The sequence below is a fragment of the Dasypus novemcinctus genome, chromosome 1 (assembly GCF_030445035.2).
Source record: "Dasypus novemcinctus isolate mDasNov1 chromosome 1, mDasNov1.1.hap2, whole genome shotgun sequence".
In the NCBI taxonomy this organism is placed as follows: Eukaryota; Metazoa; Chordata; class Mammalia; order Cingulata; family Dasypodidae; genus Dasypus; species Dasypus novemcinctus.
Window position 1 is genome coordinate 116886296 of NC_080673.1, and position 27647 is coordinate 116913942.

The 27647-nt window shown below is 41.3% G+C and overlaps 2 protein-coding genes across 2 annotated transcripts in view; both read left to right on the forward strand.

The window, feature by feature from the left end:
* The first annotated feature begins 952 nt into the window (after positions 1-952).
* C1H4orf36 (chromosome 1 C4orf36 homolog) lies at positions 953-16539 on the forward strand. Its single transcript, XM_004472704.5, has 4 exons — positions 953-1111; positions 1993-2132; positions 12485-12639; positions 12863-16539. Exons 2-4 carry the CDS (start codon positions 2068-2070, stop codon positions 12994-12996), a joined length of 354 nt encoding a protein of 117 aa, XP_004472761.2. The 5' UTR covers positions 953-1111; positions 1993-2067; the 3' UTR covers positions 12997-16539.
* Positions 13262-27647, forward strand: part of SLC10A6 (solute carrier family 10 member 6) — a 57241-nt gene continuing 42855 nt past the window's right edge. The window contains exon 1 of the mRNA XM_058295994.2: positions 13262-13363. The gene's annotated coding sequence lies outside the window, so the exon portion shown is untranslated. The remainder of the gene's footprint in view (positions 13364-27647) is intronic.

Sequence of the window (27647 nt, forward strand, 5' to 3'; positions counted from 1 at the left end):
AGTATTCAACTTCTAGTTCTGAGACATACACAAGTATCTTCTACAGGTAGGTCAGTTCAGCAGCCAACCCTAATTAGGCAGGGACTAGTTTCAGAGGTGGCTTGTCAGTGTGATAAGTGTATTGTGTTTAGCTTCAAACTTTGGTCCAGCAATCCATCAGGTATGCGACCTTGGGGAGTTCTTAGACCTCTCTGCGCTCAATCCTCTCTTTACAATTCGAATAACGAAAAGTATCCCCCTTGCCTATTTTATAAGGTGGTTACCAGGCTCAAATTTAGATAGACATTTACCATGTTTCAGAGAATTTGTAGATATTACCTTTAATCCTCACAACAATCTCTGTAAAAGACAGTGTAATATATGTTTCATAGATGATGAAATAGAAGCTTTAGAGAAGTTACACTCTCAGTATCTCAAAGTTAGTTAATAGGCGGGGCTAGAATTCCAAGCTAGTTCTGACTCCAAAACCCTGACACGAAGTGGAAAATAAGCTATTTTCAACCGATGTTAAGTGGTCATGACCATGTGATGTAGTGCAAACTGGTCCATCAGGCCACGTTTTCTGATCCCGTCTTGATCCTAGCACTAACATAAAATTTCGAGTGTTGGCGATTAAAACTGCCTTTACTCAACAGAAGGTGTAAACACTGCAGTACCGCTTCCACTCCTCACGCGTCACCGTGAGAATCTGCGCGTCCCAATCGGTCCCCCAAACTAATTCCCTAAAATGCTTTTTTAAGAACCCTCCTAAACCTAAACGAGTCGTTTTCCGGGGGAAGGGCCGGCGTATCGCCCGCTTAGCCCCTGTCTGGAAGAACGCGCCCCCCCGCGGCCCCGCAGCCCGCAGCGCCCCGCCCGCCCGGCGCGCGGGGTCTCCCGCGCCTCCTCGGGGCGGGGCGGGGCCAGCACCACAAAGCCCTTTATGGAGGCCGCCGCGTCGCTAGGGGAGACCAGGGCGTGAGCGCGGCGGGTCGCTCGAGCCTCAAGCAGAAGGGAGGCGCGGGCACGCGGCGCGGGCACGCGGCGCGCGCGCGGCCACGTGCGCCTAGCGTGGCGGGCGCTCCGCTTCGTTCCGCCGGGGACCGCCACCCGCGGGGATCCACGGACTGCGGTAATTTAGGCGGGGCAATTTGCGCCCCCTCCCGGCCCGCGCCCCGGAAGCCACGACCCGCCGGCCGCCCAGCATTTCCCACGGCGGCCGCGCCCTTCGTGCGAGTCGGGGAAGGGGTGGGGCGGGGCGCGGGAAGGCTCCTCGCCGCCGCCGCGGGCGCTGCTGCGGGCCGAAGGCGGGGCCTGGGAACCGGTTTTTACCGGGGACTGACGAACGGGGAGGACGGGAGACTCGCCCCGAAGAAGAGTGGACGGGAGGGGAAGTGGGGTGGTTGCGTAAGGTTTGCCAGTTTGGAAGGTCATAGTTGTTTTCTTTTTGAGATTTATTTATTTCCTCTCCCACCTCGTTTGCACTGGCTGGCTGCTCATCTTATTTTTAGAAGGCGCCTGGGAACTGAGCCTCCCCTGTGGGAGGGAGGCTTCTAGTCACTTGAGACCCTCCGCTCCCTGAAGTTCGTAGTTTTAATTGAGAGAAAACCTGGGGAGGTCTGCACGGCTTGGGCTGAGGCAGAAAGTTCTTGTGCCAGCAGAGCCGTTCGTGGATTGCTGCAGCCAGGCACCTTTCAGCGAGGCCGTGTTTGAACTGGTTTGGCAGGATCAGTCAGTGACACGGTACGATGACAGCTACAGATGCTGTTAACTGAATTCCTGTCTCAGGATAACATTTGGGCTGGCATCTTCTCCTTAAATGGCTAGGAATTGTAAAATGAGTTCGTAGAAAATAAACGAATACAGTTTTAACGTTAGGGTTAGGATAAACGAACGTTTATTAGAAACATCCCGACATTTAGGTTTTAAGTGCTTTTTCTGACCCATTTTGTTATTTGGCTATAAAAATATTGAAGTGAAAGCCATTAATTTGGTGTTATGCAATCATTTCAGGTCAGGCAAAGTGAACAGAGATCTGGGTTAGCACATCAACAACCTATGTAAGAAAACTGGACTGTAATACTCATCATGGCTTATGGGTTGCCCAGAAAGAACACAGTGAAAACCATTTTGCGGGGTAGTTGTTATAACGTGTAAGTATTTTTATCGTGGTAAGTATTGACTAGGAGCAGGGCAGTGTCCTTGTTGAAATAAAAGTGCGGGACACCCTTATGTTACTTGTTGGAGAAAATACGGCTCTTACTGGGATACGGAGACTGATTGACCATAAGCAAAGAATTTATTTATTGAGAAACTCTCCCAATGGAGGGGGTCTCAAGAGAGACTTCAGCCCACTCCTGGAAGCAGGGGGCTTGAATTTATACAGAACTTTCCTAAGTGGGGAAATGATAGTTAGTGGGCGGGGGTTGAGGGAGTCTATGGCTTCTTGGAATGCTGCAGGAACAAATGTTTCTTTTGATCTGTAGGGTTTTAAAAGGGTTTGTAACTAGTGAAGGTTTCTGTCTCCATCTCCCTCTGATATGCAGGTAGAGGTAGTAAAGATCTCTATCTCTCTCTTGATATGCAGATGGTGAAGATCTCTATCTCCCTTCACTCCTGTCTTTATGGGGTTCCTTTGTTTAACCTGTGGGAAAGTGCCACATGGGGGAGGGGGCTTGCCGTTTTCCCAATGCATATCAGGGGAAACTGAGGTACAGCTTGTTAATTATTGCAAACCTCTAACATTACCCTTGAGATACTGGGCCATGTAAGGAGGGATTTTCAGGTGATTGGAAATGGAAGTTTTTTTTAAGGCAACTGCTTTTATAAGCTTTTATATATTATTTTACCTGGTGTTGACAACAACCCATCTTCAAAAGAAAATACTGAGGTTCAGAGAAGTAGGTCAATCAAAGTCATACAATCACGTGTACAACAGTGACAGGTTTAAAGAGTCCAAGTTTTACTCCAAAGCAGCATTTTCTGCTTAACACCTAAAAATACCTCTCTAAATAATCCAAATCTATGGAAAAATGCCCTGGACCTGTGAAAAGCTTGTATAGGTGCCTGTATTGCATGAATATTGGGTGCTGATCATCATAATTGTCACGCAAAACAACTTTCAGAAAAGAACACTTAACTGGGAAAAAAGGGCTAGTTTAGCATCCTTTAAATTTTAGGAAGCAGTGTATAGACTACATGGGCTTTGAAATCAAGACTCCTGGATGCTAAGCTTGGCCCTGCCCCTAGCTCCCCATGTGACTCAGAGTAAATTACTTAGGTTCTCTCTATCTTGGCCTCCATATCTGTAAAATTAGTCTAATAATATCTACTAAATATATAGTGTGGATTACAACTGAAGTAATTCACAGAGAGTATGTGATGTTGCCTGACAGATAGTAAACATCTAGTGAACATGTGTTGCTACCACATCTTAGTTTCACTCTTTCTGGTATTGTAATGCTATCTTTGGGGATTGAATCATGTCCCCCTGAAAAGCCATGTTCAGGTCCCAACCACTGATCCTGTAAGTGGGAAGCCATTTATAAAAAGGACCTTGAAGATGTTATTAGTTAAGGTGTGCCTCAACTGAATGAGGGTGGACCTTAATCCTATATGGCTCAAGTCCTTATAAGTAAAGGAAATTGGACATGGAAAGAGAAGCTACTTGGAGCAGCCAGAAGCTGGAAGTCAACAACCCAGAAGAGAAAGAAGACACCACTATGTGCTTTGCCATGTGATGGAAAAGCCAAGGAATCCCAAAGATTGTGGGCTAGATAGAAGATATCAACCCCGGGAGGAAGCAAGCCTTTTAGCCTCTGAAACTGTGAGCTAGTAAATTCTTCTTTTTAAGCTAACCTAAATGAGGTATTTGATTTAGCAGCTTGGAAACTAAATTTTTGGAATCGGAAAGTGGTTGCTGTGATGACGAATATCTAAAAATTTGGAAACAGCTTTGGAATTGGGTAAATGAGGCTGGAAGAATTGTGAGATACTTGACAGAAACTGCCTAGATTGCTTTAAAGAGGCTGTTGATAGAAATAAGATGTTAAAGGATATTTTTTAAGAGGACTTAGAAGGAAATAATGAAGGTGTCACTGGAAATTTGGAAGAAAGGCAATTCTTGTTAAAAAGTGGAAAAAACTTTGTGAAATTGATTCTAATGTTGGATGGAAAGCAGAACTTGACAGTGATGAACTTGGATATTTAGCTGAGATTTCCATGCTACGTGTGGAAGATGCAGCCTGGTTTCTCCTTGTAGCTTATAGTGAAATGAGAGAGGAAATAGATTGAACTGTTAAGCATGAGGAAACCAGCAATGAATAATTTGGAAACTCTCAGCCTGCCCAGACAGTGTGCTCTGAGACTAGGGCCAGAAGTGGCTCTCTCAGGGACCTGCCTGAGCTTCTGGGAAATGAGCCTCCAGGGAACAGTGTTCCATATGAAAGTTTTAACAGAATAATTCTTTGCTAAAGAACATGAATCCAGTCAGCCGTTTTGGTGGAAATCAGGATTGGAAATGCAGTTATCCACCAAGGATCTGTGGAAAGTTCCATTCTCTGATGGTTTGGACCCACTTTAAGTATATGCAAAACTGACAAGGTTTTTGTAAAATTTGTATGAATCAAATCACCACCAGCCTGGACTGAAAGGGACAGAGAAGGGGACAAATTGGAGGAAGAATGTCTTTAAGGACAGAACTGTTACCGGATAGCTTTGGTTTCTGGACTTCTAGGTTCTTGGCTTATGTTGCATAAAAAAAATTTAAAGATGTGCCACAGGGTAGGCAAGGGAGTAAAGAGTTTATTAAAAAACAAGAAAATGAGAAAAGTGCATGGTCTATGCTGAGGCATGGGCCAAGGGCATACTTTAGGGAGAGTTGCACATGTGGGGCCCCAGGTCAGGGATTTTAAACGTCTGTTTTCTGTTGTGATGGGTTGTCCCACCTGTTGTTTCTCAGGGGCCAAAGGTAAGGCCATTGGAGGATATCCAGGGCTTTCCCTTGACCCTCAAAGAGATTCTTATTCTAAATGAGATTCTCATTCCTGGGTCTTGCGGGATCCCTCTGGAGGTTTCTGCGTGGGGTCTCATGGCCATGTTGTCTGTTGGCCATGTGGTCTGCCAGGTCTACAGCTGTGACCCAAGTCTTGCCTTTCCCTATACTAACCTGCCTCAGAAACTTAAAAGCAAAGATCTGAACCAAAAAGATATTCTTGGACCAAGAGATTGTGCCACCTGAAGTTTAATTCCTCTAGGTTCTTGGTATGTTACATAAAAAAATTTAAGAACATGCCGGTTTATTTAGGCCAGTAGTTTATTGAGAAAATGGGAGAAGAGAACAGAAATGGGAGAAAAGAACACATTATATACATCCCCAGGTGTAGGTGTGGTGGGCGGTTTCAGGCAGAGATATTTGGCTTGTGAGATTGATTACCTTTTAAGCTATTAATTATTCCTCTCCTTGGTAATGTTCGGGAGGGGCCACAGCTGTTTCCTGTTCTGCTTGATTACCCCACATGCCAGTTCCCCAGAGGCCCAATGATGAGGCTTTTCCCTTGACCCTGGATGAAATCTTGTTCCAAATGGGGTTCTCGTGGCCAGGTGCTCACAGGTTTCTTCTGGAAGCCTCCTTGGCGGCAGTATTTCCCTCAGGGGGTTTCCAGGCGTGGTTCCATGGCCACGTGTTTCATGGCCTTGTTTTTCTGCCGGGTCTTAAACTTCTTCCCTTTTCCTAAACTAGCCTGCCTCACAGCCACAAATGTGGAAAGAGTGGGTCTGCCCCTGTGCTTGGAAGGAATGAGCCTTTTGCTCTATTGTTCAGGGATAATGCTAAGATGTTGAGGTCTGTGTCCTGGCATTTGCTGAGAACCTGGCTGCTATTCTGATACTTGGAAAACATCCCAGTGTTTGGGAGTGCGTGGCTACAGTGTAAGCCCTTGGGAGGGGTGGGGCTGACTATCAGGTCTGAAGAAAGAAGCAGCAGCAAGTCATAGGTGGCTGTCAGACCTTGAGATCTAATGGAGTTTGCCCTGCTGGGGTTCAGACTTGTTTGGGATCTGTGACCTCTCCTTTCCTCCCGATTTCTTCCTTATGGAATGGGAATGCTCATCCCTTGCCCTCCCCACCACTGTATTTTGGAAGCAGATAGCTTGTTTTCTAGGTTTCACAGATCCATTGGCAAGAGAAATTTTACCCCAGGATGGACCACACCCATAAATGACTTTGATGAGACTTTGCATTTAGTATTGTTCTAAAATGGCCTAAGAGTTTTGGGATGTTGTGATGGAATGAATGTTTTTTGCATGTGGGAAGAAAATGCCTTTTTGGGGTCCAGAGGGCAGACTGTTGGAAATTCAATCATGTGCCCCACAAAACGCAGGTTCAGGTCCCAAAGCTTGGTCCTGTGGGTTTGAACTCATTGGTAAATAGGACTTTTACAGATGTTATTAGTTAAGGTGTGCTCAAAGTGAATGAAGGTGGGCCTTAATCTAATATGGCTGAAATTCTTATAAACAAAGGAAACGGACATATAAGAGAAGCCACTGGGAGCCTCCAGAAGTTGGAAGTCACTGGAACTCAAAAGAGAAAGAAGACACTTCCATGTGCATTTCCGTGTGATAGAAAAAGCCAGGGAACCCTAAAGTTTACTGACCAGCCATAAGAAACTGACGTGGGAGGAAGCAAGCCCTCTAGCCTATGAAACAGTGAGCAAGTATATTCCACTTGTTAAGCCACCCATTTTATGGTTTTCGTTTTAGCAACTAGGAAATTACAACACTGCCATTTTGTTTTGTTTTCTTTTCTTTTCTTTTCTTTTCTTTTCTTAACCTCTCCAACACAGTCTGTGGTATATTTACCATTATGAAACAATTGAATTTTTCTTTTAAACAATATTTTAACAAGTAAATGGAGATAACCTCTAGGGGGTTATAAAACTAGAGATATACGCAAAAAAAGTGCAGCCTACCCAGGGTGGCGCCACACACACTGAGAGCTGACGGAGCAAGGTGACGCAACAAAAAGAGATGCAGATTCCTGGTGCCGCTGACAAGAATAGAAGCAAGCACAGAAGAACACACAGCAAATGGACACAGAGAACAGACAACTGGGGAAGGGGGGACGGAGAAGGGGAGAGAAATAAATAAAAAATAAATCTTTAAAAAAAGAAAACTAGAGCCATAGGAAAAGCAAGAAAATTCTTACCATTGCATTTTTTTTTTAAGATTTATTTTATTTCTCTCCCCTTCCTCCCTGTTGTCTACTCTCTTGTGTCCATTTGCTGTGTATTCTTCTGTGTCTGCTTGCATTCTTGGTGGCACCAGGAATATGTCTCTTTTTGTTGTGTCATCTTGCTGCATCAGCTCTCTGTGTGTGCAACGCCACTCCTGGGCAGGCTGCACCTTTTCTGTGCAGGACGGCTCTCCTTGTGGGGCTTCCCTACATGAGGGACGCCCCTGCATGGCAGGGTACTCCTGTGCATGGCAGCAGTGTGCGTGGGCCAGCTTACCACACGGGCCAGGAGGCCCTGGGTTCAAACCCTGGACCTCCTATATTGTAGGCAGATGCTTTTATCAGTTGAGCCACATTGCTTCCCACCATTGCATTTTATTTTGCTTTGTTTAGTATGTATTTAGTCTTTCAAGTATAGGCAGGTACCATTATTGCAAATATCATTATAAATGTAATTTTCATGATGAAGATAGTCCTAAGTCTAGACAATGATTTAAAGTACTGGTGTTGTGGTTTTGGGTGTGCAATATTTTATAACATGAATACTCCGCAGAACCAGTGCTTTCTTTGGCTCTTGTCATTCTCTCAAGAAAGTATTTGATATACTATTTGTAAGCACTAATAATAGATGTATTAATTCTAATACAGAATGTTAGTAGCATACCTTAGTGCTCATTTGCTAAGGTAACTTCTTAATTTGGACTTTTTTTTAGCTAACAAGCTTTAAAAAATTATTATAATATAATACACTAAAAATACTCAAGCAGTACTTGAAGCATGTAAAAGAAAAATGCCCCATTCCCACCCACATTCCCACTCAAAGGTAAAATGTTTCGTATTTTTCTAAAATTTTGTCTATTATTCAAGATATATGTGTGTGTGTATATGTATATGCACACAAACCATATGTAAACACCTGGGATCATATTTCACTTTGCTTTCTACCCCACCCACACCCTTAATATATCATGTATAGCCTAGTGGCTAAAAGCACAGATTCTGGAGTTTGACTTTCTGAGGTCAAATTCCAATTCTGCAACCAACAGTGTGTGTGACCTTGAGCAAGTTGTTCTCTGTCCTTCAGTTTCCTGATTTTTTTTTTTTTAAGATTTATTTTTTATATATTTTTCTCTCCTTCCCCCACCCCACCCAGTTGTCTGCTTTCTGTGTCCATTTGCTGTGTTTTCTTCTATGTCTGCTTGGATTCTTGTCAGTGGCACCGGGAATCTGTGTCTCTTTTTTGTTATATCATCTTTTTTTTTTGTCTTTATTTTTTAATGTTACATTAAAAAAATTTGAGGGAAGCGGACTTGGCCCAATGCATGGGGCGTCTGCCTACCACATGGGAGGTCCGCGGTTCAAAACCCGGGCCTCCTTGACCCGTGTGGAGCTGGCCCATGCATGCACGCAGGGAGTGCCCTGCCACGTGGGGGTGTCCCCCGCATAGGGGAACCCCACGCACAGGGAGTGCACCCCGTAGGGAGGGCTGCCCAGAGCGAAAGAAAGTGTAGCCTGCCCAGGAATGGTGCTGCACATGCAGAGAGCTGACACAACAAGATGACGCAATAACAAAAAAAAGAAACACAGATTCCCGGTGCCGCTGATAAGGATGGAAGTGGTCACAGAAGAACACACAGTGAATGGACACAGAAAGCAGCCAATGGTGGGGGGGGGGAAGGGGAGAGAAATAAAAAATAAATCTTAAAAAAAAAAATTTGAGGTCCCCATATTCCCCCACCACTGTCACCCCACTCATCCCCCCATAACAACAATCTCCTCCATCATCATGAGACATTCATTGCATTTGGTGAATATATCTCTGAGCACCACTGCACCTCATGGTCAATGGTCCACATCATAGTCCACACTCTCCCACAGTCCACCCAGTGGGCCAAGGGAGGATATACAATGTCCAGTAACTGTTCCTGCAGCACCACCCAGAACAACTCCAAGTCCCGAAAATGCTCCCACATCACATATCTTCCTCCCACTCCCTACCCCCAGCAGCCACCATGGCCACTTTCTCGACACCAATGCTACATTTTCTTCTATTATTAATCACAATAGTTTATGAATAGAATATCAGTAAGTCCACTCTAATCCATACTCTATTCATCCTGTTGACCTTAGAATGGTTGTGTCCACTCCACATCTATATCAAGAGGGGGCTTAGATTCCACATGGATGCTGGATGCAATTCTCCTGCTTTCAGTTGTAGGCACTCTTGGCTCCCTGATGTGCTGGTTGACCTTCTTCACCTCCATGTTAGCTGAGTGGGGTAAGTCCAATAAACCAGAGTGTAGGAGTTGCAAGTCTGTTGAGGCTCAGGGCCTGGCTATCACATGACCATGTGGCTATCACAATACCATGGGCCATGTCCAGAGATTCAGGTCCCCTGGGTATACATTAAACCCCAGCACCAACTACAGTTCCAGTAAAAGTAACAGGAGAGACTTGTGGAAAAAGATCACATCTGAGTCCAGCTCCATCACACAGAAACACAAACTCCAAAGAAGGGCCAACTGACATGGCACTGAATTCCATCTACCATGACCCTAGAACGTGTGGGTCTCTGTAGCCCTCAGAAGAACCAATACCTGGGGTTGTATCTACTTTATCTGTCTCTGGGACTCTGCTCAGGTGTGCATAAGGGTGACCCCTCTGATAACCTCCTGGTTCTTTTTGGAGACTCATAGCCAAATAAACTCATTTGTCCTTTGCATTTCCCCCTTTTATTCAGGTCAAAAAGCATTTTTAACTCCTTGAATTATATGTAGACTGAGATATTCTGCTGGTCTGAGTTAGCCCTTTTATTCAAGGTCATTTTCTAGTTACATCATCAGCTGGTACTTGGTAGTAATCCCTCAGTGCCAGGGAGGCTCATCCCCGGAAGTCATGTCCCACGCTGGGGGGAAGGCAACACATTTACATGCTGAGTTTAGCTTTGAGTTTGGCCACATTTGAGCAACACGGAGGCTCTCAGGAGGTAACTCTTAGGCACCCTGCAGCTCTAGGCCTTGTTCTTATTTCAGGTGCACAGGCTCACAAGCATAGTCATTAGTATCAAGGGCTCATTGTTGGACCTTCCTTCTTTTTTGGTCTTTGCCTTTGCACTTGGGGGATTGTTACTATTCCTTGTTGTGTCATCTTGCTGCATCAGCTCTTGGTGTGTGTGGTGCCACCCTGGGCAGGCTGCACTTTTCTCGCACGGGGTGGCTCTCCTTATTGGGCTCACTCCTTGCACATGGGGCTCTCCTACTCAGGACACCCATGCATGGTGGGCCAGCTCATCATTACAGGTCAGGAGGCCCTGGGTTTGAACCCTGGACCTCCCATGTGGTAGGCGGATGCTCTATCAGTTGAGACAAATCCACTTCCCTTCCTGATTTTTAAAATGAGAATAATTGCTGAAGTTTCTTTTTGTAAACAGTATCTTTCTAAAAGAAAAAGTGTGAAGGAGAAATTGAGGTGTGTACATTTCTATAAATGACCAGCCTTGTATTCATGAATACTGTGTATCTTACAGTGAACAGCATGGAAGCTGTTTATTTTTCAATGTGAAGTACAATACTTTCAAGAAAAAAAAATGAGAATAACAATAGCACCTACCTACTTCATAGGGTTGTGTTGATTAAATGAGCTCTGCTTAAAAGTGTCTAGCATGTAGTAAATGCTATACAATAACATTAGCTGTTTTACAGCTTATCTTTCCAATGAACGTGTAAAGATTCATTCTTTGTACCAGCTGCATAGTGTTTTATTACATTCAGGTACTGCAGTTTATTTCACCTTTTTCTTTTTTTTTTTTTTTAATAAGGTCACAGGATGTAAGGACAATATACAAACACCAATTGTATTTCTTTTAAAATTGGGTTTACAGAACAATCATACATGAAATACAGTTTCCATATGCCACCCTATTATTAACATCTTGCATTAATAATGCATTTGTTACAATTGATGAAAGCACATTTTTATAATTTACTATTAACTATTAACTATAGTTCATGGCTCACTTTAGGGTTTGCTGTTTGTGTTGTGTAGTTCCATGGATTTAAAAAAAAATACTAGTACCATATAAACAATTAAAATTTCCTCTTTTAACGATATTCAAATATATAATTCAGTCTGCTAATTAACAATGCTGTGTTACCATCACAACTGCCCATTACCAAAACTTTCCCATCATCCCCAATATACACTCTATACATTTTAAGCCTTAACTCCCTATTCCCTATCCCTACTCCATCCCCTGGTAACCTATATTCTAGGTTATGACTCTGTGAGTTTACTTTTTCAATTATTTCATATCAGTGAGATCATACAATATTTGTCCTTTTGTGCCTGGTTCACTCAACATGTCTTCCAACTTCTTAATCAATATTAAGGCTATTTCTGCTTTAGTTTTTTTTCGAACAGTGCTTCAAAAACATTGTTATACATAACATCTTTGAGTACAAGTACATCTATAATAATTGTAGACTCCAAGCCACTCCTTCAATAAATAGATGATAAAATCTCAAGCAGCTCGAGGAGGAAAACAAAGGAGTGGTATGTGTGTGACCCTCACTTCCCCTGCTTGGATCATGCATATATAGTTGAACTCACATTGACTAGGTGATAAACAGGTAGATGGTAGTTTATATATTTCAGAACTAGGCTAAGCAAAACAATTCATTTAAGGTTTATAGTGACTTTTTAAAATATTGCAGTTTTGGATTTCATCCCCCTCTTAAGTTTTTTAAGAGTTCTCTTGGTACTAATGCTTGAAAATAAACATAGTAATTCTGTAAAATAAAATAATTCTGAGGTTTTAATGAGTTAGAAGCATTTAATGATATGAAGGATGGGTTTTTAACTAAAATAAGATCACACACTCAAAGCACTTTGTATATGCCATGCACTTTGCTCAATGCACGATTTTACTGCTTTCTTTCCTTCTCTAATATGACCATATTTTCTGAACAGCTAGAAAAGGCTGGGAACTTACAATACTAGACTGCATCCCCTTAAAAACAAGAAGGATCGAATTGACTCTGGGGAGGCTTTGTTGTGAACCGAATTTTTTGGTCATTTTTCAGTTTATTTCTACATTTGTTAACAAAAGACTCCTTTTCCTGGCTGGATTTGCAACCCTGGAAAATCCTGAATATTCTCCTGCAAACTAAAATATCTAGAGGACAGTAAAAGTGAAAGTAAATAAGATGTCTTCTATATACATGTAGTAGGTGCTCAATAAATATTTACTAAATGAATTAATGGCTTTATCTCTCAGACAGGGACCTTGGGATCTTGCACTTCTTACAAAGACCTGGTACAGAAACCTAGATAACATCAAGTTGCCTTTCTTGGAAGAAATGTCATATGTTTGTCCCATACAGCTTAAACTCCTTAAAACCAAGAAGGATAATTGGCTCCCCTCAGTGGAATGTAAGTTCTTTAAGAATTGCTTTAAAAAGATGTATGTGTGTTATTTTGCTTATCATCAGAGAAATGTTTAAATATGCTCAGCCACACCCATACTCCCTGTCTTTGTATCCCTGTCATCTAATAAACTATTCAAATATGTAAATTTGCTGTGTGATGAATAAATGTTTGGTTTTAATTAGTTAAGCCTGGTGAAAAATGTCAAATTGTGTATTTTCTTTTTCAGCCATCAATCTCGAAAGGAAGTATGAAATGAAGCGCCTAAATAATCTTAAAAGTCATAAATATGCTTCTGAGGAGATTCAGCGTTCCCTACGGGACAAGCCAGTTGGGTTGAGAAGACCACGTCCACCTAAGTGACAATCATCTCTTAGATGAATCTGTACTTTGTTTTTTGAATGCATCCTAAGGAGATGAAGGGCTCCAAACCTTTCACTGGGTAACTTTCAGTGCAGACAGGAATGCCAGCTGGTGGATGGTCCAGCACCATAGAGCATGGGTTAGTAGACAGCTCTGACAGATCGTCTGGGTTCCTATCACAAGTTTTCCTTTGTATCACGAGCTACAGCTCTGTAAGTAGATGAAATGCAGCTGGAGTTTATTGGTTGTATTCATTTTGATTTTTGTAAAATTGCTATAAGGGAAGAAGAAACTCCTTGACAGGGATATTATTTTGAAGAGACATTTTGAATTTCCATCTTGGTGTGATCCCAAAGAGGAAAAAAAGGTGAGAGACAAAATCTTTAAAAATGATAAACTGTGAAAAATTTAACTTAGTTAAGAAAAACTGTAGTTTTTAGTAACCTTCCAGTTTCCAGTTTTCAATGAAACATTTATTATTTTCATGTGGTACTTTAAAGTAGCAAGTAGAAATTATTTTTTGTTCCCCTAAAAGATTATCTGTCTTTTCCTTCTTCCATATTTCATATTTTCTCTCTCGGATGATCTTGGAGCATGTGGAATACACACACATATGTGAATGTGACATGAAAATACAAAGAAGGCCTTATTATGAAAATTCTTATTTGCCCAGAATGGCTGGGAATGGAGAAGCTGGGAAAATAACTGGATTTGGATGAACCAATTTCCCTACGTTTTGAATCCAGTAAAACACACTGGATATTAAAGCTATTTTTAAGCATAATCTAGCATTTCTTAGATGATTCAATAGGCATTTTAGGATCTTCTGTTATCTTAGTTTCATCACGAAAGGCACTATGGCACACTATTTAAGAGTACAGACTTTAGATCTGGCTGCCTTTAAATTCCAGCTTGGCTCATAGTGTGTGACCTTGGGAAAGTTACCTTATATGTCTGTTCTTCAGGTTCTTTTGTGTAAAAATAGGAATAATATTGGTACCTACTGCATAGGGTTGTCATAAGGATTAAATGAAAACTGCCTGGTACACAATGAGAATTGTCCTAGTATTAGCTATAACTGTGAACATCACCTCCCTTGTACCACTGTACTCTATGTATAGAAGATATATAATATTGGGCTGACTATTGACTTTTGTGGAGACCAGAAATCTTAAGTTTTCAAGAATTTGCTTTTGTTCTAGTCAGTGTATGTATGCACTTGACAGACAATGTGACCTCATTTTTTAGTTCAAATTATGGTTACTGTACCTATGGCATATCTTGATCATTTCTGTTTAAAAATGATACTCCCTGATTTTCTCTTAAAAGTAGCATGGAGAATTTGTATGCAAAAAAGCCATGTCCTGCTGTCTCCATTGGATAATCCAGAAGCATGGATATCTGTTTTTGATTGCCCTTAGGATCCACAGAGAACCCCAAGAGTTTCATACCTGATCTCAGAGGCTTACACCCTTAGTCCAATAATGGGAGTAAGAGATATATATTCAGTTCTTCAGAGCTGTTGTGAAAATGAATGGAATGTATATGTGTGTGCAAAAAGCTTTCTAGAATAAAAGTCTTAATATTTATTGAGAAAAGGTATTTGAGAGACCTTTAGTTCCTCCATTATTCTTGAGAAAAGTACTTGTTTGCGGCTTTAAGATTCTTCAAATTATGTTATATTTTTAGGCAGATGTTTCTGAACGTGCTTGAAACTACACATGCTGAAATTATATTACGTTGTAAAACAAATTTGAATAGTATGTGTTTATGTGTGTCTCTTCTAAATGACATAAGGGCAGTAATGGTTTTTTACTTATCTTACTACCAAAGTACCTAGTCAGTGCCTAACTTGTGTAGGCCTCAATACACCTTTATTGCCTGAAGAATCCATATGGTCAAAAGTCCATAATAAAGAGCAGTTTATAGTTATATCCTTGTTTTTTTATAGGGGTTAGGACAACTTTTATGGAGAGATAGCCGTTATGTGATTGAATTGGAGTTCAGTTTGACAAAGATTCAAATACACAATTTCACAATTTTGATTTAAAAAAAATTTTAAATATGTTTTTTTTAAGGAGGTACCAGAGATTAAACCCAGGATCTCATACATGGGAAACAGGCACTCAACCACTGAGCTACACCTGCTCCTCCAAATTCACAATTTTTGATAAGTTAACACCATTCTGGGATTGTAAGGCTTTGGAGAGGCATGTGGTTGCAAACTCGTGCATCTCATCATCAAGTAGGTAGTGTAAATGAACTCAGTGGGCCAGCGAAAGCAGGAATAGGGATGCTGAGAATGTAAAACTGGGGAGCATGTACCTCAGCCCAAGGGGCAGCAGTTTCTTCTCTAACCTGTTGAAGCTATGCTGGAGTGTAGGCTTGGGGGGAAATCTTCCAATTTTTCAAGAGAAGCTAGAAATAAAGACTTAAAAAGAAAAATTTCAAACATACAAAAGTAGTGAGAATAAGAAAATGGACCGCCATGTCCTCATCACCCAGGTACAACTAAAATCAACTCATGGCCAATTTTATTTCGCATATATGCTCATATACTTCCCACACACCCTGTTCCCCACCATTGAGTTATTTTGAAGTAAATTTTATATGTTGAATGAACTCATCAGTAGGTAGGGAAATACAGATTTTGTAAATGTGAAAATCTCCAGTTTTATGAAGGTGTGGACCAGTCAAAGCATCTGGGGTTTATAATCAGCCTGTTGGTCCACGGTTTGACCTCTAACTAGGAAATTGTGTCTGGTGGTTGCAGATTTATTGTCTGAATGATCTTCAGGTACTTTCTTCTACCTTATGAAATGATGGTTCACAGAAAGGTGACTTGCCCTTAGGAGTTTTCACATGAATGACCCAATTGATTTAGTGATAATTAGGCCTGGAGAAAGTTGTCAGGACCCTGGCTCTGTATCCAGCCTTGTTGTGGGATTTGAGGAGGTGGAACTTTCACATTCTTAGCCCATATTTGCTTCAAAATTCAAATGAGCTTTGTTCTAGATGCTTATCTGCCATCCAGGGTTGCCCACCAAGGTTTCTTGTCTGAAGGGCTGGGGAGGTAGGATTTTCACTGCTATCTAGTTCTACCACTTCTGTTTCCTTTACAGACCTGGCCTCTCCATTTTGTTCTCTCTGCCAGTTTGATTGGTTTTTCCCTCCACTTAGGCTGTTATCGTAAATGTGACAACCCAGTGGTTAGTGGTCTAAATTGTGGAAAAATCCATTGTATTATTAATCACAGATCAGTTTTCAGCAAAATTCAGTGTGTTTCTATTTTTTTGGAAATCAAAACTGATCATCATCTTAAAAAAAAATATCTAGCTGTATCAGCATGTTTTAGGCTGTGAAGGGATTAATACCATGTGATTATTTTTTGTAGTTCACATCTGCTGAATAGCCTGTACTTTTCATTTCAGGGTCACTGTCACTAACCTATCTAGTTCCAGGAATAACACCTCCAAAAGTTTCTTTGAGAACCCTAAGTATTTCCTAATCTAAAGTCCACAAATAAACTAATGATGTATTTGACATTGTTGCTGTTAGTTTTAATTTCTTAAAGATCAGATTTGGATATGACGATGTTAAATTTTACCCAAGCCCTGTGGTTCTGGAATAGAGTGAAGTGTTTAGAAATCCTGTCACCCTTTGTATTCCAGGAAACTTACTGCAAAGAACCACCCTTCCCCACATGACTTAAATAAGACCCACTCATGCCCCCTTATTTACCCATGACAAGACCAGCCACAGACTTTCCAAATCCCCATTCTTTACCTCGTAAGTGATTAGCTGAACTGCTTGTTAACCCAGTTTGGGTTCAGTTTCTCTCCTTCCAGGCCCCTGAACTTTAAGGGTGCCTCCCAGAAAATGGGCAGCTTCAGCATAAAATGTTCTCAGGTCTAATATTTCTGATCATGCCAGCCTTTCATCCTACTTCCCATCATGCAGTTCTTTCCTCTCTATAAAAGAAAATCCCTGTTTTTGCCGAGCTCTTAAGATGCCTGCAGACCTTGTGGCTAGAGTGTTTTCCCTCCTGCAGTAGTTCCTTGCTTCTTGAAATAGCCTCTTTCCCCCTTTGCAATAATGCTTTCAAATAGAGTCTCCCCTTATCAAGTCTGGATTTGTATTTTTATTTGACAGATAAGACAGTGGTAGAAAGAAAGCTGTAGGTTTAGTTCATAGATCTGGGTTCTAGTCCCTCCTTTCCCTGATTGGTTGTATATCCTTGAAAAAATCTTCTAACTGGGATTCAGTTTGTTTCTCTTTTTAAAAATGATCAGTTATGAGTGTGCTTTATTTTTTTTTTAAACTTTTATTTTTTATTTTATTTATTTTATTTTTTATTTATTTCTCTCCCCTTCCCCCCTTCTCCCCTTCCCCCCAGTTGTCTGCTCTCTGTGTCCATTTGCCGTGTGTTCTTCTGTGACCGCTTCTATCCTTATCAGTGGCACCAGGAATCTGTGTTTGTTTTTGTTGTGTCATCTTGTTGTGTCAACTCTCCATTTGTGCGGTGCCATTCCTGGGCAGGCTGCACTTTCTTTCACGCTGGGCAGCTCTCCTTACGGGGCGCACTCCTTGCTCGTGGGGCTCCCCTACGCGGGGGACACCCCTGCGTGGCAGGGCACCCCTTGTGCGCATCAGCACTGCGCATGGGCCAGCTGCACACGGATCAAGGAAGCCGGGGATTTGAACCTTGGACCTCCCATGTGGTAGGTGGATGCCTTATTCACTGGGCCAAGTCTGTTTCCCTGAATGTGCTTTAAAGATGCAAATAAGTTTCACAAGAGTTGCTTTGAAAAACAGAAGTTCACTTTATCCCTACTACCCATTTCCACCTTTACAAAGGCAGCCAATTTGACTTCTTTCACTTGACTAGTTTATTTGCCTCCATTCCTCTAAATACATAGGTATTACTATTTCTTGATTTTTCCTTTTAGACATAATTTATTAACTTCCTACTATAAAAGATAGTTGTTTCATTTTCTTTCTTCCATCCTCACCACACAAACATACCTTTCCCGTCTCCCTCTCAATATGGCTATATTATATATTATTTTTATATTTTGCTCAGATCAATATTAAATGTTAACATTATTATGACTATGTAAACACTTCACAGCAGAGCCATGTAATAAATTATGATTACTCTGCTTTTCCTGACACTTTTTTTTTTCTTTGCTGGATTTAGTAATTGCTTAGTTTTTAATATATTTGTCATTAAATCATCAACCCTAAGCTCTTTGCCAGTTGTCAGTCTTAAAACATTCAGACATTTTCTATCATTTCATCTTTCTAAGAAGTCTCCTAAGAAACCTTGCCCTGTTCTAATCTGGGCTGTTTATTTTCTATACTCGAGCAAGCTATCATTCTGTGATTTCTGTATCATCATCCTGGGGATTCACTTCACTCAATTCAGTGTTGACATACCTTTTTCTTGTATGTTAGAACATCTTGGTTTATTCCCTTATCTTAGTATAGTACATCCTCCTGTAGTTATGTGAGAAAGAGGGCATGGGAGGTAAGTCTTACCTGTGTGAACTATCTCTCAGACTTCATTGCCAGATTGCCTGGTGGTAGAGTTCTAGATTGTAAATATTGTTCCTCCAACATTTTCAAGGCTTGGTTCATTTCTTTTTAGTATTGTTATTGAGCAGTCAGAAGCCTCGAAGAAACTCTGAATCCTTTCTTTGAGACCTGCCTTTCTCAGTAAAAGCTCGTGGCATCTTTTCCTTGATCCCAGTATTCTGATGAGGAAGTCTTGGTGTAAGTCTGGGCACATCCACTGTAGCTCAGTGATTTAGAGCTGTTGAGCTTGGGCCGCCTAGGATTGAATGCCAGTTCCATCATTTAATAGCTATGTCATCTTGGACAAGTTATTTAATGTTTCTATACTTTGGTTTCTTTACTTCTGAAAAATTGGATAATAGTTTTGACCAGTTAAATGAGTTAAATAGGTAAAGTATTCACAGTCATGCCTGGCATGGAGTAAGCAGTAGCACTGCTAGTGTTAGCTACCCTTACCATTATCCATTGTGTGTGACACACCATATACCTTTGTCATCTGTAAACTTATGTCCCTCAGTACTGGGCAATTAAATTATTTTTAGTTTGCTAAAAGCTGCTGAAAACAATATACCAGAAATGGTTGGGTTTTACGATGGGGATTTATTAGCTTAAAAGCTTAGGTCTGAGGTCATGATAATGTCCAAATCAAGGCATCAGGCTCTCCCTGAAGAACAGCTGTTGGCAATCTTTGATTCCTCTGTCACATGGGAAGGCATGTGGCAATATTGCCCTTCTCCTCTGGGTCTTGTTGCTTTCAGCTTCCTGGTTTCAGTGGCTTTCTCACTCAGTTTCCATAGCTTTCTCTTAGCTCTTAGTCTCTTTCTCTGGCGTCACAGATGAAGTAGAAACCATAAAATAGTGTCATGGATTGGGTGGAGGGAAGGGATAAGAGAGGTTGTTAAGTGAAAGGGAAGAAGCTAGGATGACTCCCAGATTGTCTGCTTGGGCTACTGGGTGAATGGTATTATCATTCTCTAATACAGAGAACAGGAAAGGAACAACAGTCTTATGTGTGTAGGAGATAGATTTAGTTTTAGGTAAGTTGATTTTTGAAGTTCTTGGGAGCCACTCAAGTGCAGATTTCCAGTAGCAGTGGGCTTTATTATTAATTTTTTAAGGTAAATTTAAAAAATTATATATTTTAAAAGACGCTTTAGATTATATAAATATTACATAAAAATATGGGGGATTCCCATATTCCCCTCTCCCTCCCCCTCCCACACTTTCCCACATTAAGAACATCCTTCATTAGTGTGGTACATTTGTTACAATTGATGAACACATAGTGAAACATTGCTTCTAACAGTGGAACAGTGGGCTCTAGAGGTGTGCTACTCAGGTAGGAGAGAGTGTGTTGATGAAAGGTGCAACCATGGGTGTCCTTGAGCTCACTTACAGGGAATGCATAGAATGACAAGAGGAGAGGCCACGAACATTCTGAAACTGGTTTGACAGCGTGGAAGAGGAAGAGGCCGATCTTTAGGAAAAGAGATGCCTGCTTCACTCTATACTAAAATACCAAGAGAACTGCATGCTGTAGTTTTTTTTTTAAAAAAGAAAAAATATTTTGCCATTGGAATTTAGTAGTAAATAACCGAAATTTTTGGAGACAATCTTTTCATTTTTCAATTGATTCAAATATTAAAATGAAAACAGTTTAGACAGAAAGGAAGAGTGAAGGAAAGAGAGGAAAGAACAAAACATTTAATAAGAACTTACTGTCTGCTAGATAAACTTCTATTTATGTCCTATTTTTCAGTTGATTAAAGTATTAAAATGAAAACAGTTTAGACAGAGAGGAAGAGTGAAGGAAAGAGAGGAAAGAACAAAACATTTAATAAGAACTTACTGTCTGCTAGATAAACTTTTATTTATGTCCTTTGGTCCTTACAACAACCCTGCAAGAGAGAAAGGGCAAGAACAGGAGAACAGAGCAGAATTCTAACCTCACAGGAGAAAGTCTGGGAACAGGACTGGGCCAGGAGCCTGGTGAGGCAGGACTTATGCCAACTATTGATTGGGCAGCAAGCAGGGAGGGAAGAAAAGTCCCTTTTGGTTGCTCATTGTCTCTAAGTGTCTTGGGGTCTTGCTTTCACTGGGGTTCACGAATCTCTGTTCATCATATCTTTTTTTTTTTTTTAAAGATTTATTTATTTAATTTCCCCCCCTCCCCTGGTTGTCTGTTCTTGGTGTCTGTTTGCTGCGTCTTGTTTCTTTGTCCGCTTCTGTTGTCGTCAGCGGCACGGGAAGTGTGGGCGGCGCCATTCCCGGGCAGGCTGCTCTTTCTTTTCACGCTGGGCGGCTTTCCTCACGGGCACACTCCTTGCGCGTGGGGCTCTCACGCGGGGGACACCCTTGCGTGGCACGGCACTCCTTGCGCGCATCAGCACTGCGCATGGCCTGTTCATCATATCTTAATCACAGTTTTATCTTCCGCATCTCAGTAAAAGGTACCATTTCCACTCCATTGCTCAAGTCAGAAACCCAGGGGTCACCTCCTCTCCCAGTCCAGTCCATGAGCTACTTTTGTTGGCTCTACCTCCAAAATAAATCCCAAACATATCCATTTCTTTCTCCAACTCTACCACCCTCATCCAGGCCTCCATCATCTCCTTTATGGAATAAGGAGAAAGCTTCCTGATGGCTTTGCTTTCATTCTTTTATTTTAAACTTTTCACTTGGAAATAATTTCTAACTTACAAGGGAGATGCAAAAATAATCCAAATGCTATACAGAGAACTCCCACATACACCCACTCCTCTAAATACCCAGTGTTTTAGTCTTCTAAAAGCTACTGGGAACAGTATACCAGAAATGGGTTGGTCTTTATAGTGGGAATTTATTAAAGCTTACAGTTCTGAGGCCTGAAAGCTGCAATTAGTGGAGCATAGAGACATGGAAACAGGCCCCTGAGAGGCTAGGACCACTGCTCAGCTCAAAGCTGAAGAACCTGGAGGAGAGGGAAGAGACGAGCCCTGCCGCATGCTGGGTTGTCTATGCCTGAGGTAGGGGAAAAAGCGGCCTGGAGGAGAAGACAGAAATTGGTGGCTGTTTTATCTTGTCATGTGGCACGAGTCCAGGATGGCCAGCAGCTGACCTTTGGTGAGACAGTATCTCTGATGATGCCTTGATTTGGACATTTTCACAGCCTTGGAACTGTAGGCTTCTACCCCAATAAATTCCCATTGTAAAAGCCAACATGTTTCTGGTATTTTGCATTGGTAGCCTTTGGCAAACTAAAACACCCTCAGTCTTCTTTTTGTAGTTCCTGTCACAAATTACATATTTAAACATTATGAATCTAAAACTATTGATTTATCCTTACTTTTTTTTCCTGCATCATGGTCTTTTATTGGCATTTAGTGCCTAGCTGGAGGAGACTGAAGGCATTATACACCATATAGCGAGACAATTGAACTAGATAGATTGGCAAAAAAGGTGGTAGGGGAAGCGGCTGTGGCTCAGTCAGCTGGGCTCCTGTCTACCACATGGGAGGTCCTGGGTTCATGTCCCAGGGCCTCCTTGTGAAGGCAAGCTGGCCCACATGCCGCGGAGAGCTGACAGCCCACGCCTGTGCCACAGAGAGCTGACGCAGCAAGATGACCTGACAAAGGGAGACAAACAGACACAGAAAAAACATGCAGCAAATGGACACAGAGAACAGACAGCAAAACAAGCCACACGGGGGCGGGGGGAGTGAATAAATAAATAAATCTTTGAAAAAAAATTGCATTTATGTCAAGCATTTAAACATTAAAACTGCACTGCTAAAGATTCAATTGCAAAATGTGGAGTTTTGGCAAGTTTTTAAAAAAATAATTTTTATTAGAGAAATTGTAGTTTACATTTATGTGAATTTCATAAATGTGTATTTACGAAAAATAAAAAAATACAGCATTTCCGTATATTGACCCCTCCGTACATACCTAGTTTTCCCCATTATTAACACTTTGCGTTAATGTGGTACTTTTATTACAATTGATGAAAGAATATTATTATAATTGTACCATTAACAACTCTCCATATGTTACGCTAGAGTTCACTATTTGTGTTACACAGTCCTACGGTGTTTTGTTGTTTTTTAAAAATTTTTAACTACATTCAAATATATAATCCAGAGGTGTTAATTACATTCACAAGTTTGTGCTACTGTCACCACCATCCATTTGTCATTACATTTTATGCATTTACCTTTTAGGTCCTGTAGGAAGTAAAAAGTGGAGTTGCCAAATAAAAAAATATTGGTATTTGTATTTACCTATGTCATTATCTTTACTGGAGATCTTGATTTATTCATGTGGCTTCAGTCAATTGTCTAGTGTCCTTTTCTTCCAACCTGCAGAACTATGGTGCTGCTCTAGTGGTGGCGAACTCCCTCAGCTTTTATTTATCAGGGAATGTCTTAATTCTTCCTTCATTTTTGAAAGACAGTTTTGCTAGATACAAAATTCTTGGTTGGCAGGTTTTGCTTTTAGCAGTTTAAATATGTCATCCCATTGTCTTCTCGGTTTATCAGGGTTTCTGATAAGAAATCAGTACTTTATCTGATTGAGGGCTCCTTGTATCAACATGTTGCTTCTCTCTTGTGGCTTTCAGAATTCTCTATCTTTGGCCTTTGCGACAGTTTGTTTATAACAGCATGGTGTAGGTATATTTGGGTTTATCCTTTTTGGAGTTCATTGAGCAGTTTGGATGTATATTATATTCATATCTTTTGTTAAATTTGGGAAGTTTTCAGCCATTATTTCTTTGAATATTGTCTCTGCTGCTTAGTCTCTTTCTTCTCCTTTTGGCATTCCCACAGTTTGTATATTGGTGTGCTTGATGGTGTCCCACAAATTCCTCAGGCTCTGTTCACTTTTTTTCATTCTTTCCTCTTTCTGTTCCTCAGACTGGATGATTTCTGGTTCTCTCTTCTGCCAGCTCCAATTTAATGGTGAACTACTTTAGGGAATTTTTGATTTCTGTTACTGTAGTCTTCAGCTGTGTTTGGTTCCTTTCCATAATTTCTCTCTATTGATATCTTTGTGTACACCTATCATTTTCCTCCTCTCTTTTACTTTTTTGTCCATATTTAACTTTAGCTCTTTGAGCATATTTAGGACATTTTAAAAAAGTCTTTGTTAGAAAATAAACAAAAAAAGAAAAACCCAAAAAGTCTTTGTCTGGAATATCCCAGTTCTGATTCTCCTTATTGATGTGTTTTTTTTTTTTTTTTTTGAGGTACTGGGAACTTGGGAGCTGGGGGTTGAACTTGGGACCTCATATGTGGGAAGCCAGTGCTCAAACACTGAGTCACATTGGCTCCCCTGAGCTGGTTTTTCATTTGTTTTGCTTGTTGCTATTGTTTTTGTTTTGTTTTTTTGTTTTTTTTGAGGTACCAGGGCCAAGGATTGAACCCAGGACCTTGTGTGTAGGAATGTGGGAAGCTGGTGCTCAACTACTGAGCCACATCGGCTCAACTACTGAGCTCCCCTGAGTTGTTTGTTTGTTTGTTTACTTGCTTGTTGTTTGCTTTCTTGTTTGTTTTTTTAGGAGGCACCAGTAACCGAACCTGGGACCTCCCATATGGGAAGCAGGCGCTCAACTGCCTGAGCCACATCTGCTCCCCTGGCATATGCTTTCATTTCTCTTGGGTAAATACCTGAAGGAGAGGAATGGTTGGGTTGTGTGGTAGGTGCATGTTTAACTGGGCACATTTTAAAATCCCAGTTTTAGTTAGGAAGGATTTAGGAGGTTAGGTCTGAAGGATTTGTATCTTGCCCAGGGTGACACAGCTTTTAAAGGGATGGAACTGAGATGGCATGCTAGATAGATCCCTTTGAATTCAAAGCTCATCTTTTCCCAGAAGTCTCTACTGGCGGGTCGCCTGCTTGGTTTGACTTTGGCCTGGCTGCCCATATATGGCCTGATAGTTTCTCCTGAAACCCTGTTTGGACTGTTTGTTCCTGTCCACTGTTGATGCCTGCAAGGCTGGCTTTGCTCACTAGGTCTCCTGCAGCCAGTATTTGCTGAGGCCACTCTTACAACCAGAATTTGACTAAAGAAGGCCGCTGTTGGCCCATGTCTTGGATAAGGAACTAATTTTGCTCACATAGGGTCAGGCCTTTGTGGTATTTGCTTCAGGCCTGGTAAATTGTGGGTCTTTCTTTATAAAACCAGCCCTTGAAGCTGTTTTTTACCAGCACCAAGCTGCCATAAGTTTCAGTGACCATCCATAGTGAAAATTTCATGATCAGTGCTTTAGGCTAAAATTGCTTGCCCAGGTTACAATAGTTAAAAATCCAACTGATCAATTGTAAAATCCAGCCTCATTACCCATTAAAAATTCCAAGGCTGAAATGCTTCACCCTCCCAGTAAAGTCCAAGACCTAAAGCCACTTACCCTGATCCCACCAAAATCCTCTCCACTTGTTATTTTGGTCCCCAACTTCTACCTGAATTCTGAACAATCTTGGACAGATATGCCAGATGTTAGAATTTTGAGGAGCTCTCTTGCTCAGTATCTGAACCAAATATGAAATAATATAAAAGAATAAACAGATGGGAAGCTGAAACACCAGCTTTATTACTGAAAATGCTAATATTGGAAAATGTAGCTGGTATCTATGGGCAAGTAGGCCCCATACTAAAATTTAGAAAGTATCAGGTTTTCCTGTGCAATCACTGGGAGCACAGACCTTCTGGGGAGCAGGGTTATTTCTAGTAAGTTTACTGTATGACTAAATACTAATTGAGAACATGGTTTCTGTATCAGTCATTTATATCAGCCCCATCAAGGGGGCGGAGACTCAACCTGAGTCATGCCTTACTAATGTGGTCAAATAAAAAAAGCCCTAATCTTGACACATAATTTAATCAAAGACACCTCAGCCGAATTCAGTACAATCAAAGGGTATTACATTCACAGGAATAGATTAGTTTACAGTCTGTCTTTTTTTGGGATTCATAAAATAATCTCAAACTGTCACAGTCTCTGTACGCATGTTAACTCCCAAGAGAAAATGGGATGAAGGAGTTGGGCCAACGTGCCCACTTTCTTTTTCCAAACTTATCAATCAGCTCCACCTATCTTGGAATGGAGTGAATAAGGGACAGAAATAGGCCAGGGTTATAATGTGTCTAGAATGGCCTTCACGTGGAAGGAAATGAGGAGGGAAGAAGCATTTGTTCCCAACACTTTTCATGTATAACAGAAAAGACAGATGGAGATCCTCTAGAGACAGAATAAGAAAAAAACAATTGCCTGAGTGATGGTGAAGTTCAGTAGGTAAAAATGAAGAAAATAGCTTTTCCTTCCATCATCTGACCTGCTCTAGACCCCCTGCCTTTTGTTCTGTGGATTTGGACAGCATCTACTTTGAGTAGTCTTCTCTAGGAAGCACAAATTAGGGCCATTCTTCTTCTTTTTTTTTTTCCCCCAATTTCTCTCTTCTTCCCCCCAACCCTCCCCTCCCCTGCCCTGGTTGTCTGTTCTCTGTGTCTATTTGCTGCATCTCTTTCTTTGTCCACTTCCGTTGTTGTCAGTGGCATGAGAATCTGTGTTTGTTGCATCATCTTGTTGTGTCAGCTCTCCGTGTGGACGGTGCCATTCTTAGGTAGGCTGCACTTTCTGTCGCGCTGGGTGGCTCTCCTTATGGGGTGCACTACTTGCGTGTGAGGCTCCCCTACGTGGGGGGACACCCCTGCGTGGCATGGCACTCCTTGGGCGCGCATCAGCTCTTCACATGGTTAGGGCCATTCTTAAATCCTCTGTGATTTTAAGAAGAGCTGCTTCCAGCTCAAGGCCCACTTCATTTTAGATCCCCTAGGACCCAGATAAATAAGTCACCTTTAGAGAGCCCCATGTTCCCTCCATAAGTAGAGGGAGCTAACATTTTCTGAGTCCATTCTCTGTGCCAGGGACTGTAACATGCTAGTGCATCCCATTATTTTTTGTGTCATGGAATACACAGAACATGATAATAATCATTTGGCATAAATGGAGTTGAAAGATGAATGAGGATGCTCAAGTCCAGAGGACACTGGCCCAGGGCTTTGGCCAACCCAAGGAGGTGGGTTCACCTCTTTGGCATACCTGTCACTCACTCACAGCACAACACTGTGCTGCAGTGGTTGGGAAAACCTGCACTACAACATTTGAGATCCCTTACTCCATTTTCCTCCCAATCACCCTGGGGTTATTTTCATTTATAAACAATGAAATTGAGGCTCATGGCTTAAGCAACTTGCTTTAGGTCTGACAAGTAGAATTTAATATCAAACCCAGCTTTATCAGAATCTAAAGCTCAATTCTTTGCACTACTTAGTGCTTTCTTCTAAAGGTCTTCTGAAAATATTGGTCAAGCCCTGATCATTTCTGATTGGATCATTTCTGATTGGCAACTCATTCAGTTGCAGTTCGTGTCAACAAGTATTTATTCAGTTCCTATAATGTGCTTGCTATGCTTGCTGCTGGAATCTAAAAATGAACAAGATCCAGTCCTGTCCATATTTACACTGGTGAACATTTACGTTGTTTCCAATATTTTGTTATTATGGATAATGCTTCATTGAACATATTTAAATATGTCTTCTTATTTCACATGTGTGAACATTTCTTCAGACTCAGTGCCTAGCAATGGAATTGCTTTGTCTTAGGAAACATTTTTTAGTTTTATAAAATAATGCCAAATTGCTCTGCAAAGTGGCTTAACAAAATATACTTCTTCCAGTGCTTTGAGTGTTGTGGACATTTACCTGTTTTGTTTGTTCATTATTGGGCCCAGAATCTAACATGATTCCTGTGGTTTTGTCAGCTAAGAAGCCATATTTTTACTATGCCTGATCCCAGTACCCTAGGCACAAACATGTGACTTCAAGATGCCACTAGATGCTTCCTCTTGGAACTTTGAATCTGGGGTGAGGAAGGCACAGAAGCAAAGCCGATTTGGAATTCATTCCAGTGATAGTGGCAGTGGTGTCCAGTGCCCAGTGGCATGGGTAGAAGTAACACAACAGTGGTTTCAGGTACATCTTAATAGACCCTTCCTGTGGCAGAATTTTAGCCATGCTCTGGTTTCCTAGACTTCCTG

Coding starts and splice junctions, on each gene's coding strand:
- C1H4orf36 (XM_004472704.5), top strand. CDS start 2,068: ATGGCTTATGGGTTGCCCAGAAAGAACACAGTGAAAACCATTTTGCGG. Junction 2,133..12,484: donor CGGGGTAGTTGTTATAACGT/GTAAGTATTTTT, acceptor TTTATCTCTCAG/ACAGGGACCTTGGGATCTTG. Junction 12,640..12,862: donor TTGGCTCCCCTCAGTGGAAT/GTAAGTTCTTTA, acceptor TTTCTTTTTCAG/CCATCAATCTCGAAAGGAAG.